The 18,324-nt window shown below is 48.5% G+C and overlaps 1 protein-coding gene across 4 annotated transcripts in view; it reads right to left on the bottom strand.

Moving 5' to 3' along the window:
- DNMT3A (DNA methyltransferase 3 alpha) overlaps positions 1 to 18,324 on the bottom strand; it is a 103,517-nt gene that overhangs the window by 65,414 nt on the left and 19,779 nt on the right. For 3 of the 4 annotated variants that reach the window (XM_066626769.1, XM_066626772.1, XM_066626770.1), the window contains exon 3: positions 1,490 to 1,597. In XM_066626769.1, coding sequence (XP_066482866.1) covers positions 1,490 to 1,597 — 108 coding nt within the window. The remainder of the gene's footprint in view (positions 1 to 1,489; positions 1,598 to 18,324) is intronic. The other variant, XM_066626771.1, reaches the window with a different exon arrangement.

Below are 18,324 nucleotides of genomic sequence, written 5' to 3'. Positions count from 1 at the left end.
GCAAAATCCGGAGCCGGAGTCCCTGAGGCAGTTCATGGCTGAACACAGTCACGTTCTGGCAACTCCTGCGACGCCACTGGAACCAGCCGTATTGGCCTCTGCCTTTCCATTGGACCAATTCAGCGACGTGGAGAGGGGGGATTTGCTGCATGGGTAACAGCCTATCCTCCATACCTACTTTACCCAGGCTTCACGCACTGGAGAGGACACTCTGTTCCAGAACCACCATTCAGAGCGTGACACCATAGTCTTCCGAGACTGAAGGATGCCAACAAGAGAGATATTTTAGGATCATTCCAAATATTAGAGGAGCTGGAAGCCTGCCAAATTTCCCCACCACCCTGATGAGAGAGAAGCCCAGCTGCTCCCTATCTGCACAGCAATGTGCTAGAAGTCTGCACCTGAGCCTCCTAAGGTATAGGCAAGCAAGGGGCAGGGATCAAGCACTGAGGCCAAGCTGCCTCCGTCCTGAAGGCACATAAGCAAAGCAGCCACAAGTTCACATGCACAGATCACTGCGTCAGTAAGGGGAAGCCTCTGTGACCCATGCAAAGGTCTTGTGCAAGCCCAGAGCATGATGGCAGAGGCCAGCAGTGAAGTACTCTCCTGGCCAGATGCAAGCAGGCATGCTGCCCCCTTTGCGCATGCAGTCGAGAGGGCCTGGCAGCTCAAAGGCATCTTCTTGAGGCGGCCACCCAGTGTCTTCCCAGGCCTTTCTACTGCATAGCCTGCTACACCAACTTCCTCAGCCACCCATCTTGTCTGCAGTGTTCAGGCAGCCCTGAGCTGAGTTGCTCTGGGCAGACTCAGAGCTGAAATCGCAGAAGCTACAGAGAGATACTCTGTCCTTGGTCATGCGTAGATGTCATATGCCAAATGGCAGGAGCCTTAGAACATGCTATGCAAGTAAATCCAGCAGATTTGCATACCATTTAGTTTGCATAATTTATTCTGTTTTCAAGTCAACACACTTCAGGTTGGAGGGTAAGAAATGAGAGAGGGGAAACAGAGAGAATGGGCTAACATGGGCTGATGGGTCAAGGGAAGGGTAGCCATAGAGAGTTGACCTCCCCATTACTTTGTCCTTATAACCACTGGGCCCCCTTGCTCATATCTCCTCTATAGATTCTGTCATTTCACCAGTTGCTGGCTATACATTCGAAACCTTTTCTAGGTAGCCATAAGGACTAGCAGCTTGCTTTCATAACAATTTTAGAACACTTTTTTTTGCCTGAACAGTAAAACTGAAAACACACAGGCCAGTATAAACATCTCTGATCACCAGGGGACTCCTTCAGCATAGGAGGGACCTTGGCAGGACTTCCACAGCCCAGTTGGTCAAAGCAGACTCTCCTGCCAGTGGCCTAGGGAACCCATCTGGCCTCTCCTCATGGGGAACCAAAAGATACCATAACAAAGGTTAGGAAGAGCCATACTTTGCACCCTCCCAGAATGCCTCCTGCAGCATTACAACAGCGCTGCCACTCACCACTGGTTGCTTGCGCTTCCTGCCCGGCCGCCCCGCTTTCCTCACAGGTATCCCTGGATCTGGTTTGTCCTCCTTGTTCCGACTCTCATCAGGCTCCTCTTCGCCCTGCTGGGTGGAGAAAGAGACATCACACATGACAAGACTGTGGGTTAGACTGCAAGGAGGCTCAGCACCCCAGACACTCAGCCATGCCACTCTCACAAGCACACACAATATGGGTGGAGGAAGAGCCTGCAAACCTCCCCTTCTGTGGTGGGTTGGTTCACTGCTCACAGTCAGACTGGCCTGCTCCTTTTCTTCCCAGAATGCATCCCTCCACCAAGGTGAGAAGCTTTGCTCCATCTCTAGAAAACAGGAGCAAAGAACTGCAAGAGGGTGCCTATGAGGTGATCCTCTTGGTGACGGGAAAAAGGTGGAAGAACACACTCCATGACACCATGGGGGGGGGTGGACAGGTCGATAAAAGTGTCGACCCAATGTGCGGCGGCAGTAAAGAAGGCCAATTCTATGCTTGGGATCATTAGAAAAAGTATTGAGAACAAAACAGCTAATATTATAATGCCGTTGTACAAATCGATGAAAAGGCCACACCTGGAGTATTGTGTCCAGTTCTGGTTGCCACATCTCAAAAAGGACATAGTGGAAATGGAAAAGGTGCAAAAGAGAGCCCACTAAGATGGGCTGGGGCATCTTCCTTATGAGGAAAGGCTACGGTGTTTGGGCCTCTTCAGCCGAGGAAAGAAACGCCTGAAGGGGGACATGATTGAGACATACAAAATTATGCGGGGGATGGATAGAGTGGATAGGGAGATGCTCTTTACACTCTCACATAACACCAGGACCAGGGGACATCCACTAAAATTGAGTGTTGGGAGGGTTAGGACAGACAAAAGAAATTATTTCTTTACTCGGCATGTGGTTGGTCTGTGGAACTCCTTGCCACAGGATGTGGTGACGGCATCTGGCCTGGACACTTTTAAAGGGGGATTGGACAAGTTTCTGGAGGAAAAATCCATTACGGAGTACAAGCCATGATGTGTATGCGCAACCTCCTGATTTTAGAAATGGGCTATGTCAGAGTGTCAGATGCAAGGGAGGGCACCAGGATGAGGTCTCTCGTTATCTGGTGTGCTCCCTGGGGCATTTGGTGGGCCGCTGTGAGATACAGGAAGCTGGACTAGATGGGCCTGATCCAGTGGGGCTGTACAGAAGCAAAGGAGCACTATTCAATTGTCCAGGAAGACTGTGATACTGGAGATGGGGAGCAGTGCTGGAGCCTGATCTAAAGAGGGAAAAGCAGAGCCAAGACGCCTGTTTTTTTCAGAAGACACTGAGTGGGATGGGAAATGTGGTGGGGTCAGGCAAGTCAGAAGTGACAGTATGACAGTGCACAGGCCTGGGACAGAGCAGAACTAAGTTGTTGAGCTTACACACCAGACAAGTGTCCTTGGCAAGACTGGGTGCATGGGGGTCCATGACTCAAACCCTCCCTCCCTACTCCATTTAGGACTTCCCTGAGGTGGCTTCCTGAGCCTGGTGTCCCAACGTACTGCCCAGGTTCCCTCTTGTAACTCTCCCAGTTGTGGTGCCAAGCAACCCAGAACCATTGCTGCTGCCCCCATGTGGCACAGCCATGTGGAAGAGACAGGTAGTGGCAGTTGGAGACTGACCCCATGCCAACTGAGCTTGGTATGTGTGCAGTCTCCTAGGATGACAATCAAGGATCTGATGGAAGGGTTGCCAAGGCTCATGAGGGCCAACAAATATCACCCTTCCCTGAGGTTTCATGTGGGAACACATTGTCCGACAGCCTTGAACAAATGGCAAAAGACTATCAGGGCCTCAGCCAGAAGGCTAAAGGATTCAATGTGCATGTTGGTTTTTGTTGATGTCTTAAGACTGGTCCAGTCAGACCCTGTTTTCACAGGTTTGGATGATAGCCAAAGAGAGCCAAGCCATCACCATCACCATCACCATCACCATCACCATCATTATCATTATCATATTTTTGCACAGTCGTGTTGTTTTTGACTGGATTTTGTTTGAATCCACCTTTTGAGTTCTTCCCAAAGACCTAGGATAGGTAGCTATTTTTTGTCTTCATGATGTTGTTGTTGTTGTTAATATAAACAACAACAACAGTATTTATATACTGCTTTTCAACAAAAAGTTCTCAAAGCAGTCTCAGAGAAAATCAAATAACTAATTGCTCCACGCATGTGTGTGTGTGTGGATTTCTGGGCAGGAGGTGCAGTCTGAAGGCTGAGATGTCACCTTGGCTGAAAAAGCTAAGCAGGCTTGGTTACTTGGATGGGAGATGAAGGTCGCTGGCATGCCTGTGTGGAGTAGTAGAGTGTGTAGGAGTCAACTGGCAAAAAAACAGACAACATCCATGGGAAACCAGTCTAAAGCTTAGTTGCAGCTGGCTGCGAGAGCTTGGAAAGTGCAAGAGCCGGTAGCCAGGATGACCAGTGCACTATGAAAGGAAACTCTGTAAGACTGTCTCATGGTATAAAACTTGTCAAAATCTCTTTGAAAAATAGATTTATATCCAGCCTGCCTATGAAAACCACCTTGAGTCTATTGAGAAAGGTGGTATGCAACTTTGATAACAAATACATTTCACCTACCAGTGAAATCCAAAGAGTGTTGGCATTGCCAAAGTTTCTAAACCTACTCTAAATTGGACAGGTGATGTGTGAACATTCATGGGCTACTCACAATCTCAATGGTATTCCAGGATCCTAGCACTACACTCAGTGCTTCTGGTGGAGGGTTGTGGCATGCAAAGGGAAAAAAATACTGGAAAGGAGCAAATGGCTGTCAACGAGAAGGGTTGGTCTACATTTCTGGGATGAACAACTCTGGTGAGAAATGATTTACACTTCACAATGACAGGTTAAACATATTTGGGAAGATGTTTGCCAGCCTAATTGGGAAGTCTTTAATCTAAGCCACATGGAAGAGGGAGATGACTCCAAGGTGGACGCAACACTGAGGGTTGCACCTCATGAAACCACTGGGGGAGGCCATTCAGGGATTTGGAGTTGGGTGTTACCAATATGTGGACCACATCCAGCTCTCTTCACCTGTTTCCAAGGGGGTTATTGAATTTCTGGAGTGCTGTCTGGAAGTGTTTGGAGCTTGGATGAGGATTGAAATTCAATCTGGATCAGACCAAAGTCCTCCTGATCTGGAAGACCAAGATGCAGATTCTCAGCTTGCTTCGAACAAGATAACATGTCCTCTGAAAGAGGAGGTGCGCAGCCTGGGCGCCCTCCTGGATACACAGCTCTCCCAGGACTGCCAGTATCAGCCAGCGAGCCTGCTGTGACTGCACCTGAACCATCTGAATCTGGTGATTGTGGTCCATGCCCTAGTGACATCTCCTTTAGACAGCTGTGACACCGATTGAGCTCTGAACCCAATTGAAAGTGCAGGCAATTACTTTTAAAGCACCATGCAGTGTGGAACTGGAATACCTTAAGGTCCGTCTCCTTCACCCAGAAAGGGGTATGTTTTGCACTATGCAGCGCAGGGGTGGGGGAGGACAGGGAGGGGTGTTACAGGGTGGCGGGATGGGCAGATTGGTTTGCACCATATTCTATCCCCCTTCCTTGGCCTGATCCACCAACACAGGTCATCACAGACTTGCACCAGCAATATTGCTGGCACAGGTCCAAGTTGATCCATAGCAGCAGCTGGAGTTTTCCTTGGGGCAAAGGGACAAATGTTCCCTTTCCACCTGCTGAATTCTCCTGTGGGATCCAGCATAGCCTGCACTGGTGCCACTGCACTGAGGCAGGGATCTTATGTAGGGCTGGGCTGCCACTGTGATAATTGTGCTCTCTCATATCTTGAAATTATGGTCAAGACTGGCATATCTTTCTTTTGTCAGTTGCAGCTAATGAGTTCTTAGGTGAGAATAAAGTGCTTATTTCTGGTCATCATCTACTTAATGATGTCACTTCCTGCTTAATGATGTCACAACTAGCCCTCAACAGGAGCCATGAATGCTATTCAGCCCACTATATGAAACTAGTTTGACATCCCTGACTCAGCTGATCTAAATGAATTCAAGTCTTTGAGGTCAGATGAGTTGCACCCTAAGGGTGACTGAAGAACTGGTAAATATTGTCTCCGAGTCTCTGCCTATAATCTCCGAGAACTCCTAGAGAAGTGGTGGGAAACTGGAGGCAAGCAAATGTGGTCCCTATCTTCAAGAACAGAAAAAAGGTCTGGGTAACTACTAACCTGGTGGCTTGATGTCGACACCTGGGAAGGTGTCGGAGCAAATCACTAAATGGTCTGTCTGTGAGTGTTTTAGAGGGAGGGCGATAATTGCCAAGAGCCAGCATGGTTTTCTCAAGCACAAGTCTTACCATACAAATTTTATTCTCTTCTATGATAAAGTGATTTGCTCAGTAAATCGGGAGGATGCTGTGGACATATCTGGATTTCAGAAAGGCTTTAGACAAGGTTCCCTATGACACACTGATGGACAAGCTAGTAGGATGCAGGCTAGAGCATGCCGAGTGGATCCATAGCTGTCTGACAGACTGTACCCAGAAAGTGCTTGCTGATGACTCCTTGTTGACCTGAAGGGAAGCAGTAGGTAGGGTGCCTCAGGTCCCTGTCTTGGGCCTGGAGTTGTTCAATATCTTTATAAATGACCTGGATATAGGAGATGGACATTAAATCTGCAGTCAATACCGAATTGTGAAGCATTTCTAGAGGATAGCAACAAGATCAAAAATGATCTTGACAGGATAATGATCTGGGCCAACCTGAACAAAATCGACTTCGACAGGGAAAAATGTAAAGTTCTGCACTTGGGCAGAAAAGTCAGAAGCAGAAATATAAGACTGGGGATACTTGCCTAGGCAGTAGCACATGTGAAAAAGAACTGGGTGTTTGAGTAGACCAGGGGTGCCCAAACCCCGGCCCGGGGGCCACTTGTGGCCCTCGAGGCCTCTCAGTGCGGCCCTCAGGGAGTCCCCAGTCTCCAATGAGCCTCTGGCCCTCTGGAGATTTGTTGAAGCCCGCACTGGCCCAACGCAACTTCTCTCAGCATGAGGGCAACTGTTTGACCTCTCATGTGAGCTGTGGGATGAGAGCTCCCTCCACTGCTTGCTCTTTCACGTCTGTGATGCAGTAGCAGCAGCAAAGGAAAGGCCAGCCTTGCTTTGTGCAAGGCCTTTTATAGGCCTTGAGCTATTGCAAGACCTTCATTCATTCATATAAGTCCATCTTTAATATATTCATTTATGTAAACTTATGTAGATGTAAACTAAACAGCCACCGGGTAGATGGGACTCGTCAGCCTAGGAAGGCAGCTCATCTAAGAGAAGGAAACTCTGACCTCAAACCTCCACTGCCTTGTGGCTACATCCAGTTCTGGAAAAGGCTTCAGGAGTCAACCTCGAGGCAAAATCAGGAGCCGGAGTCCCTTAGGCAGTTCATGGCTGAACACAGTCACGTTCTGGCAACTCCTGCGACGCCGCTGAAACCAACCGTATTGGCTTCTGCCTTTCCATTGGACCATTCCAGCGACGTGGAGAGGGGGGATTTGCTGCATGGGTAACAGCCTATCCTCCATACCTTCTTTACCCAGGCTTCGCGCACTGGAGAGGACACTCCAACTTCGCCATACGGCGTCGGCACAACACGGGAAGCAGCAGTTTACCGGTTATAAGTCTTCGCTCGATTGGCGTAGAGCATGACGCCAGGGGCTGCTTCCGACGGTGGGAGAGATCATTGCATCTCATTGGGCAGCTACCGCCCGCCTTAAGCTGGGCAGTCCCCAGCCAGTAAGGTGTTGCCTCGCCACGGTCCGTTAACCTCATGGGGTGCGTGGGGTTTAGGGTGAAAACCGACAAGCGGATCGACAACTCTGCACCATGCAACAGAAAACAGAAAACTACTGCCCTAAAGCTGGGCACCTGGAACGTTAGGACAATGACACCTGGCTTCTCTGATGACCTGCAAGAAATAGACGACGCACGCAAAACAGCTGTCATCGACATGGAGCTGAGCAGACTGCAGATGGACATCGTCGCCCTTCAAGAGACTAGGCTGCCAGATTCCGGATCTGTCAAGGAGAGAAATTTCTCATTTTTCTGGCAGGGAAAACCACCAAACGAAACCAGGGAACATGGCGTTGGCTTTGCGGTCAGAAATACCCTGCTGAAATCCATCATCCCACCTACTGTGGGAAGTGAAAGAATTTTGTCCCTGCAGCTCCAGTCATCAGCAGGACCTATCACTCTCATCAGTGCTTATGCACCGACTCTGTCGTCTCCAGCAGAAGCCAAAGACAAATTCTATGATGACCTGGCCACCACTGTCAAGAAAATCCCTGTAAAAGAGCCATTGTTCATCCTCGGCGATTTCAATGCTAGAGTTGGTGCTGATAACAGTTCATGGCCCACTTGCTTAGGTCAGTTTGGCACTGGGAGGATGAACGAAAATGGCCAACGCCTGCTAGAGTTTTGCTGTCATCACGGTCTCTGTGTCAGCAACACATTCTTCAACACAAAGCCCCAACATAGAGTCTCTTGGAGACATCCAAGATCAAAGCACTGGCACCAGCTCGACCTGATCCTCACCAGACGCTCCAGCCTTCCCAGCATCAAGATCACACGCAGTTATCATGGTGCTGCCTGCGACACTGACCACTCCCTGGTGTGCAGCAGAGTGAAACTGCAAACAAAGCGACTGTATCACACGAAAAAGGAAGGAAGACCTCGCATTGATACCAGCAAGACCCGGGATCAGAGAAAAGTGGAGGAATTTGCACAAGCGCTTGAGGAATCTCTTCCAGGCCCGGCCGACGCAAACGCATCCAGCAGATGGGAACATTTCAAGAATACCGTTTACAACACCGCCTTGTCCATATTCGGCAAGAAGACCAACAAGGCGGCAGACTGGTTTGAAGCCCACTCTGAGGAGTTGACACCAGTCATTGAGGAAAAGAGGAGAGCTCAAGCAGCATACAAGGTCTGTCCCAGTGAGCGCAACCTGCAGGTCCTCCGAACTGCTCGCAGCAAAGTCCAACAGACTGCCAGGAGATGTGCTAACGACTACTGGCTCCAGCTCTGTTCCGAGATACAGATAGCAGCTGACACGGGCAACATCAAGGGGATGTATGATGGTATCAAGCAGGCCCTAGGTCCAACACAGAAGAAAATTGCCCCTCTGAAGTCTGCCACAGGCGAGGTCATCCAGGATCGGGCGCAGCAGATGGAACGCTGGGTGCAGCACTACTCTGAGCTATATTCCAGAGAAAATGTAGTCACCGAAGAAGCACTGAACAACATTGAGTGCCTGCCTGTGCTGGAAGAGCTTGACAGTGAACCAACCCTAGAAGAACTTCACGTGGCCCTGGACTCCCTTGCCTTTGGCAAGGCACCTGGAAAAGACAGCATCCCTGCTGAAGTCCTAAAATGCTGCAAAGAGATCATCGTCACTGAGCTGCATGAAATCCTCTGTCTCTGCTGGAGAGAAGGTGGAGTACCTCAAGACATGAGGGATGCAAACATCATCACGCTGTACAAGAACAAAGGTGACAGGGGTGACTGCAACAACTACCGCGGCATCTCTCTCCTTAGCGTTGTAGGAAAGCTGTTTGCCCGAGTTGTACTAAAGAGGCTCCAGGTACTTGCAGAGAGCGTCTATCCAGAATCGCAGTGTGGATTCCGAGCCAACAGGTCCACCACTGATATGGTATTCTCCCTTAGACAACTGCAGGAGAAATGCAGGGAACAACGACAGCCACTCTTTATAGCCTTCATAGATCTCACAAAGGCTTTCGACCTGGTCAGCAGAGACGGCCTCTTCAAGATTCTCCCCAAGATTGGATGTCCACCCAGGCTCCTCAGCATCATCAGATCCTTCCACAAGGACATGAAGGGCACTGTTGTCTTCGATGGCTCCACATCAGACCCTTTTGACATCCGAAGCGGAGTGAAGCAGGGCTGTGTTCTTGCACCAACCTTGTTTGGGATTTTCTTCGCTGTCCTGCTGAAGCAGGCCTTTGGAACTGCAACAGAAGGCATCTATCTCCGGACCAGATCAGACGGAAAGCTCTTCAACCTCTCCAGACTGAGAGCAAAATCCAAAGTCCAGCTGAAATGTCTGCGTGACTTCCTCTTTGCCGACGATGCAGCTGTCACTACCCACTCTGCCAAAGATCTCCAGCAGCTCATGGATCGTTTTAGCAAGGCCTGCCAAGATTTTGGACTGACAATCAGCCTGAAGAAAACACAGGTCATGGTTCAGGATGTGGACTCACCTCCCTGCATTACAATCTCTGAGCATGAACTGGAGGTTGTCCATGACTTTGTGTACCTTGGCTCAACGATCTCCGACACTCATTCTCTCGATGCCGAGCTAAACAGGCGCATCGGTAAAGCAGCTACCACGTTTTCCAGACTCACAAAGAGAGTCTGGTCCAACAAGAAGCTGATGGAACATACCAAGATCCAGGTCTACAGAGCTTGCGTCCTGAGTACACTTCTGTACTGCAGCGAGTCATGGACTCTTCGCCCACAACAGGAGAGGAAACTGAGCGCTTTCCATATGCGCTGCCTCCGACGCATCCTCGGCATCACCTGGCAGGACAAAGTTCCAAACAACACAGTCCTGGAACGTGCTGGAATCCCTAGCATGTATTCACTGCTGAAACAGAGACGCCTGCGTTGGCTTGGTCATGTCGTGAGAATGGATGATGGCCGGATCCCAAAGGATCTCCTCTATGGAGAACTCATGCAAGGAAAGCGCCCTACAGGTAGACCACAGCTGCGATACAAGGACATCTGCAAGAGGGATCTGAAGGCCTTAGGGATGGACCTCAACAAGTGGGAAACCCTGGCCTCTGAGCGGCCCGCTTGGAGGCAGGCTGTGCAGCATGGCCTTTCCCAGTTTGAAGAGACACTTTGCCAACAGTCTGAGGCTAAGAGGCAAAGAAGGAAGGCCCATAGCCAGGGAGACAGACCAGGGACAGACTGCACTTGCTCCCGGTGTGGAAGGGATTGTCACTCCCGGATTGGCCTTTTCAGCCACACTAGACGCTGTGCCAGAACCACCTTTCAGAGCGCGATACCATAGTCTTTCGAGACTGAAGGTTGCCAATACCATAAACTTATGTAAATTTATTCAAATTTTAAATGTAAATTAATTCTTCTTTTCCCCCCGGCCCCCAACACAGTGTCAGAGAGGTGATGTGGCCCTCCTGCCAAAAACTTTGGACACCCCTGGAGTAGACAACAAACCAAACATAAGTCACCAGAGTAACACAACAGCAAAGCAGGCAAATGCAATTCTTGGCTGCATACCTGACCGGGCCTAGGGGAGGTAGACTAGGATGAAGAAGGGCTGTAGCCCATGCTCTGCGAGGACAGATTGAAGGAGTTGGGCAAGTTTGGAAAAGGACCAACCATGGTGACATGACAACAATTATAAAGGATTGTTATGTGGAGGATGGAGCAGCTTGGTTGCTCCAGAGTGCAGGACCAGGACAAACAAGTTTAAATTACAAGGGGATTTTGACTAAGCATTAGGAAGAACATCCTGATAGTACCAACTATGTGGCAGTGGAACAGTCTGCCTCAGAAGGTGGTAGAGTCTCCATCCTGGAGCACTTCATGCAATTGCTGGATAGCTACCTATCAGGAATGTTGTAGGATTACCTGCACTAGCAGGGGGTAGAACTTGATGTTCTTGTAGATCCCTTCCAACTATATGATTCTGCTCTGCTGTCTTCCTCCACATTTTGTCCCCTTCTCAATACTGTCAGTCTCCCTTTCCTCCTTGTATTTTCCCACCACTGTCCCCATCTACAGCGGTCCCTTCTCTGCCCCGTTTTTATTGGTATCTGCAACTGCCCCTGGTAGTCCAGAGGGCAGCTATGCTTCAAAGGGGTTAGGGACTGCCCCTTTCTGCAAGCAGTAAGTGTGCCTCCTGGGCCAAATTAAGAAAAGACAGTGAGTTAAGCATCTGTGCAGGTAGAATGTAAGTGTACTCTCTGTCTAACTTTAATCTAGTACATCTCAGGCTAAATCTCAGTGAATCGCAGGAAAAGCCTTCCCTTCCCTTCCCTTCTGCAAAGGCTCTTCTGTATTGCCTCTCTCAGCTCTCCCTTCCCCTGCTTCTCGCCTATCACATGTTCCAGCCTTGGTCCTTTGCTTTTTTGGCTCCAGGGGTGGCAGTGGAGCCCAATGCAAAACATTTTTACAGTGCCCCCTACTCAGGATGAGCAGCAGTACCGAGGCACTCAGCAGCAACATCACCACCAACTGCTTCTGGGGGGGCCTATATCAAGCCAATCAGACCCAGAGGTGGGTGGGAGGGTTGGAGGACCATCCAGCGGCAATGCTCCGCTTGTCACCCCACTGTGGAGCCCCTCCAGGCACAGGGCCCAATTTGGTTAAATTGGTCAAATTGCCTAAGGCCAGCCCTGCTTGGCTCCTCCCTTTTGTAGCCCCACTCCTTCCTTCACCCCACCTGTCTGGGCTGGTACTTTTACTGTTCCTCTCTCCTTCCTCTGTGCTACTGGCTCTCCCCGCTTTCCTCCTTTCTGTAGCTTTTGCTTTTCCTCACTTTTCTACTCCTTCAACCCGCCTCCTCCTGCCAGGACCAACTTAAATCGCCCTCCTACATGCTCTCATTCTGCCTCCCCCCCCCCGAAAACTTCTGCTATCTGCTTGACACTGATGACATTAATACTGGCCAAAGCAGATGCTGAAGAGCTCCAAAACGATCACTCCAAACTGGGCAAGAGGACGCACCGGCAAAGAAGGTCCCAATATGAGGAAACATAAGGGGATGTGATAGAAAAAAATCAAATCCTAATCATATGTCTGTTGGTTGGGGTTAAATGGGCTTTTTCATGGACAGCACGCCAGGCAATTGTTTCCCACACTGAGTCTTTCCCCCATGCCATACTTTCCGGATGCCCACTGAAACCTTTGAGAGCCAAAGGGCAACCACAACCGTGAATGCTGCCCTGCCAGGCTGTCTTGCAGCACCCTTCCAGCTGCACTGTGCTCCTTCTAGAGCAGAGGTGCCCAAACTTGGGCCCGGGGGACATTTGCGGCCCTTAGGGACCCCCAATCTGGCCCACGGGGAACCCCCAGTTTCCAATGAGCCTCTGGCCCTCCGGAAACTTGCTGGAGCACACGCTGGCCCAACACAACTACTCTCAGCGCGAGGGCCAACTGCTTGACCTCTCGCACAAACTGCGGGCTAAAGGCTCCCTCTGTCTCTTGCTGTTTCGTGTCTGTGAAACCGACCTTGCTTTGCACAAGGTCTTTTATAGGCCTTGAGTTATCATGAGATCTTCATTCATTCATATAAGTTCTGTCTCTAATATATTCATTTATGTAAGTTTATTCAAATTTTAAACATAAATTAATTCTTTTTTTCCCGGCCCCCAACTCAGTGTCAGAGAGATGATGTGGCCCTCTTGCTAAAATGTTTGGACACCCCTACTCTAAAGACCCCCATCCATTACTGCAGCACCCTTGGACAGCTACAGCCTCCGCATAGGTGCTTTCCTTGCCACCACTGCCATGTAGTCCCTGTCCCCCCCAAGATTGATATCCATCATCCACTGCACCAGCTGCTCCTCACCACTGCTCTCTACACCAAGCCAAGGTTCTCGCCGTCAGCCATGATCCCCATCTCCTGGCTCCAAGGTTCTTTCCTCCCACTTCTCCATATGCCTCTTCATCTTGCAGCCTGTCTGCCACCCGCCTCTCTCCTTCCTCCCTCGCTCTCTTTTTTTTCCAGAAGTACAGAATTAAATAAACAAGTAAAGACCAACGTTCCAGCTGATGTATCAGCTGAGACCATATTTGAGTCAGTTGGATCTGGCTATGATGGTCCATGCCCTGGTGCATTCTTGCTTAGACTACTGCATTCTACATGGGGCAACCCTTGAAAATGGTTTGGAAGCTGCAGTTAGTGCAGAATGCAGCAGCCCAGTTATTCACTGGAGCTTGGTGTGCTGAGTTTGCCAAGCCATTGCTCTGGTGGCTGCACTGGCTGCCTGTTCTACTCCAAGCCCAATTCGAGATATTGATGATGACTTTTGAAGCCCTGTATGGCATAGGATGTCAAGGACTGCTTTCCCCCATAGAATCCTGCATGACCCCTACAATTACACAGGCCAACACACATTTTGCTTCCTTAAACGTTACACCGATTCCTGGGTATATTTGGGGTGCTGATTCCAGAAATGGCATCCGTTTTGCCCTATCACGTCTAGTTTTGGAGATACGGCATAGCCTCTTTAGTGAATGGTTCAAGCAGTTTCCTCATGAGGAAGCTTACACCATGGCTTCCTCATGAGGAAGCTGCTTGAACCATTGACTAATGAGGCTATACTATATCTCCAAAACTAGTTGTGATAGGGCTATACCATTGTTGGAATCGGCACCCCAAATTCATATCAAACCACCATAAAGTTTGGGAAAAACTTTTCTGACTCTCAATTTTGTAGGCCTGGGGTATCAGACAGGGCCCTGCTTAGGATATCGCTGCCATTGGAAGCCAAGGGGATGGCGACAAGATGCAGGGCCTTTTCTGTTGTGGCACCACATCTCTGGAATCAGCAATCAAAGTATTTGAGAACAGCCTCCTCTTTATATGGTTTCTGGAGGGATCTAAAAACTTATTTCACTTGGTTTGGAGGGACTCTTTTTATCTTCAGTCACTGATTTTATGCCATTGTTTTAATATTTTTATTCGTATAGTTTAATCCTGTATTGTTTTAAAATTGTGTTTAGTGTTTTTATTTGTGTATTTTTTCAATGTATTATATTTTCAATTTTTCAGCACCGCCTTGTGTATAGGAAAGGTGGTATATGAATCTTTTAATTAAATAAATAATATGTTCCACAAATTATTTTTCTAGCCATTATTTCAGGTCCTTTGCTCATTTCAAAGCTATTGCAATGTACAAGATTTATTGAAACCCATCTGAAGTTGTGAGCTTGGCACGTGACTGCCAGTTGGCTCCTAAACAGATCTCTGGTGGTTTAATCTCCATGTGTTTCCCTGGTGTTCCTACATACTTTTGCCAGTTTTCCCATATTTTGGGCACCTTTTTCTCACCAACAGTGTCTGTGCCACTCACTGCTGGAATCGTCCTACAGGCAGTTATTGTGATTTTGCCTTGCAGTTGCCATTAGCCATGAGGGGGAATTCAGCTTCTCTTTGGCCTGTTAGTAAGTTTCAATCAGAAATTGGAATGTGCCTGAAGACCTGGCTTGGATTCTTGCCTATCAGGTTCCAGGCTATCTGGTTGGAGGAAACAACCAGAGAGTGCATTGAAGTCATCCCAGCAGAATGTAAAACCCCCAGCACACAAGAATGCTCAGTTTTTCCCTTCCAGCTGCCTGACAGCCCACTCCATGGGGTTCAGAGAGAGGCACCACTTGCCACACAGTAAGTGAATAGGGGTGGAGATTCCTACATGAAAGCGACATAGACAGGGAAAATTTTTAGCTAGGTTTTGTCAGTTTTCTGTTTTAATTCAGACCATTTATAAAGTTCTCCCAGCAAGCACAAGGCAAACAGATTATGGCTCCATTACAGGACATTGGTGGTAACTGCAACTTTGGCAATTCCACTTTGGTCTCTAATGTTTTCCCCCAAACTGCTATCACCCCCCCCCCAATTTCTTCTCCTTTCACTGTTTAGATTTTTAAATAAAACTTGTTCTATTAAACCCTTAGTCTGCCTGATCTCTGATTAGGCAGAAGTTCAATGGATTGTCACGTCTGCAGATGCTTCGGGATTTTAACAGGATCTCTTGGAAACAGGTTTTTGCCCAGATGGTTCTTCTCTCTGGTCTTATAGCCTGAGCTGGTGGCAGTGGATAGTCCACCAAGGTTTTTCTCCATTCAGCTGTGTATCCAACAAAAGAAAGGTGGGAAACAGGAAAAGGGAAGACTGCTAGGTCGCTATTGCTAGGCCTCCACTACTGCTAGGCTACTACCATCTCTCTTCATACACTGCTCTAGCCGCCACTTGGGGCAGTTCTTTTCTCAAATACAGGCATGCCTCCGTATCCTTAGGGTTTCAGTCCAGAACCCCCTGCAGACACATGAATTTGTGGATACGGGGGGATGCCTCCCCCACCCTCAGAAGGCGAGGGAGCTCCTCTTGCCTCTGGAGGATCTTATGAGCCCAGTAGAGGCTGAGTGTGCTTCACCAGTCCTCATAATGCCTTTTAAAGGTATAAAAATGTCATTTCTAGTTTTGCTGAAAATACCAGAAGTGGCGTTTTTCACTACTTACAGTCATTCTGATCCCAGCAGAAGCCACGGGTGGACACGGGCGATCCCTGCTGGGCTCAAAAGACTCTCCAGAAGCAAGGGAAGTGGGCCCTGAGGGTCCCTGAGGGCAAGGGGGCCCTGCAGATCCCCAATCCACAGATAAGTGAAACAGTGGATATGGGATCCCCTGTATATCTCAAAAAATTTTCAGCCATGTTTCCAAAATCCACTGTTCTCCTTTCACTGCAAGATTAACAAATATAAATGAAAGTGTTGGCAAGATATTCATTCTAAACTTCAAAATTTGTTCTGGTTGTGAAATCTGCAATTAAGCACATCTTTCCATATTAGATTCAGCCTCCTGTTGGGACTTCATATGGTTTTTCATCACCAAGTACTGAAAGTTCTCTTCCAACAAAATCCTGCAGGTATTTCACCAGGGCATTTTTCCAAGGGAACTTTATTAACTTGTTCAGTTGTGATCTAGAAATATTCAGTCCCAGCCATTGAGACTCACTGGCATCCAGAAATCCCCTTAAACTCCTTTGAAAATTCCACAGTCTTCCTATCTGAATTTAGCTGTTTGGCAAACTGAACAATATCAGCAGCATAGAAAACTATCCTGGATTCCCCATGTCCCATTGCATCCATGTGGCAAGAACGGTTCGAAGGGTGCAACTGGCACAGAATGTGGCGGCTCAAGTGGTTATGGGTGCTAGATGATATGACTCTGCTGGACCACTGCTTCAGCAGCTACATTGGTTACCTATTCGTTTCTGGTCCCAATTCAAGTACTAGCTCTAACCTTCATGATCTGGGTCCAGGCTAACTGAAAGACTGCCTCCTTCCATACATTCCAACTTGCTTTCTTAGGTCATCTGAGGGAACTCTTCTGAAGGTTCCGCCTCTATACCAAGTGAGAGGGGAATTGGCTCGAGGGCAAACCCTTCTCTGTAGTGGTGCCACAACTATGTGATTCCCTTCCAGGGGAATTGAGAACAACTCCCTCCCACATGACTTTTTGGCAAGGGCTCAAAACATACCTGTTTCGTCTGGCATTTGGTTGCTGAGTGAATATTTGCCCTCTTTGCCTCCGATATACTACAGTGGCTTAACCAACAGCCCACTCCTGAGCTGCCTGGTGCCCAGGGCTGCAGCAGCACCAAAATGGCAGCTCCCAACACTCCTCGGGGGAAGGGGACATTTGTCTCCTTCCCCTGGGTAAGGTAAGAAGCCCCACAATGGGCCTATTTGACTCTCCACTGGCTGTTTAGGCAGTGTAGAGTAAAGCAGCCCTGTGACTCAACCTGGGGCAATGGATCTGGTGGAGCTGCCTCCTCCTGCCCTGCTCCCTCCCCTTGCCCCGCCTCCCCCCACGCTCTCCCCACCCCAGAATGCCTCCCGCCACACCCGAATCACTCTCTGCCGCCCTGCACTCACCCGAAGCACCAGACAGTGTCCAGCCGGTCTCTGGCACTGGCCCAGTGCAGACTTGCACTGGGCCAGCTCCAGCACTGGGCTGGTGCTAACTGTCACAGGGGGGCCTTATGGCACTTTTGCGACAGTGCGTGCCAACCTTGGGCACCCCATCAGGATTGGGCTCTGACTCCCTAGACTAATTTGCTATCCCAATGGCTCAATTATATGTGTTAAGTTTGTTTTGTCTTGTTTTTATGTTTTATTGTTAAAACTAATGTCTTTAATGCTTTGATATTTTTCTTTTTACCTATTGCGTTACTTGTACTTTTGTTATGGAGCTTTGTAAGCCACCTTGGGCATTTGCTTTGGCATGGGAAAGGCAGGAAATAAATAAATAAATAAATAAATAAATAAATAAATAAATCCATCCATCCATCCATCCATCCATCCATCCATCCATCCATCCAGCCATCCATCCAGCCATCAATGCAGCTACAGCCAAAGATCCAACAGGCTGAGAGAGATGCCGTTCCTGCCTTGTTTCTCTCCAACAAATATCTATTTGCCAGTATCTGGGCAGCTGGGTTTCCGTACATTAACTGCACCCATTCCTTGAAGCAATCTCCCCAGGCTAAAGCAGCAACACAGTTGGTAAATATTTCTATTCACAGCAGTCAAATGCTTTTTAGCATCAAAAAAGAGCAGTCCCTCTCCGATTACAACTGTTCACACTGTAAATTATGTCTATCAACTAGTGAATATTAGAAGACATTCTAATTCCCTTAATTTAAAGGCCCTGGTTTAAAATATTTCTATCCTGACTATTTCTCCCACAAAATGGGTTGTTTAAGGCAGCTGATGATAAAGATTAAAATTTAAAAATTCAGTAAAATACAAGAAAACACAAAATCCCAATGGCTCAAAACAACAGGTGATTAAACCGATCAGGCCAGGGTCTATTTGGGCGGGGATCAAGTTGTTCAGCTTAGAAGCCACAAACTGAAGCCACAACCAAAGGTGAGGTTGAAAGGTTGGACCCATTACTTGGGCTTCTGAGTCACAATTAATCCCCATAAGCCTGCGGTGGTTTTCAAACTCTCAGTGAGTTTGAGAACTGCAGTAAGTCCTTGCAGG

Source organism: Tiliqua scincoides, chromosome 1 (genome assembly GCF_035046505.1).
Source record: "Tiliqua scincoides isolate rTilSci1 chromosome 1, rTilSci1.hap2, whole genome shotgun sequence".
NCBI classification, from domain to species: domain Eukaryota; kingdom Metazoa; phylum Chordata; class Lepidosauria; order Squamata; family Scincidae; genus Tiliqua; species Tiliqua scincoides.
This window is presented reverse-complemented; position numbering and strand designations above follow the sequence as displayed.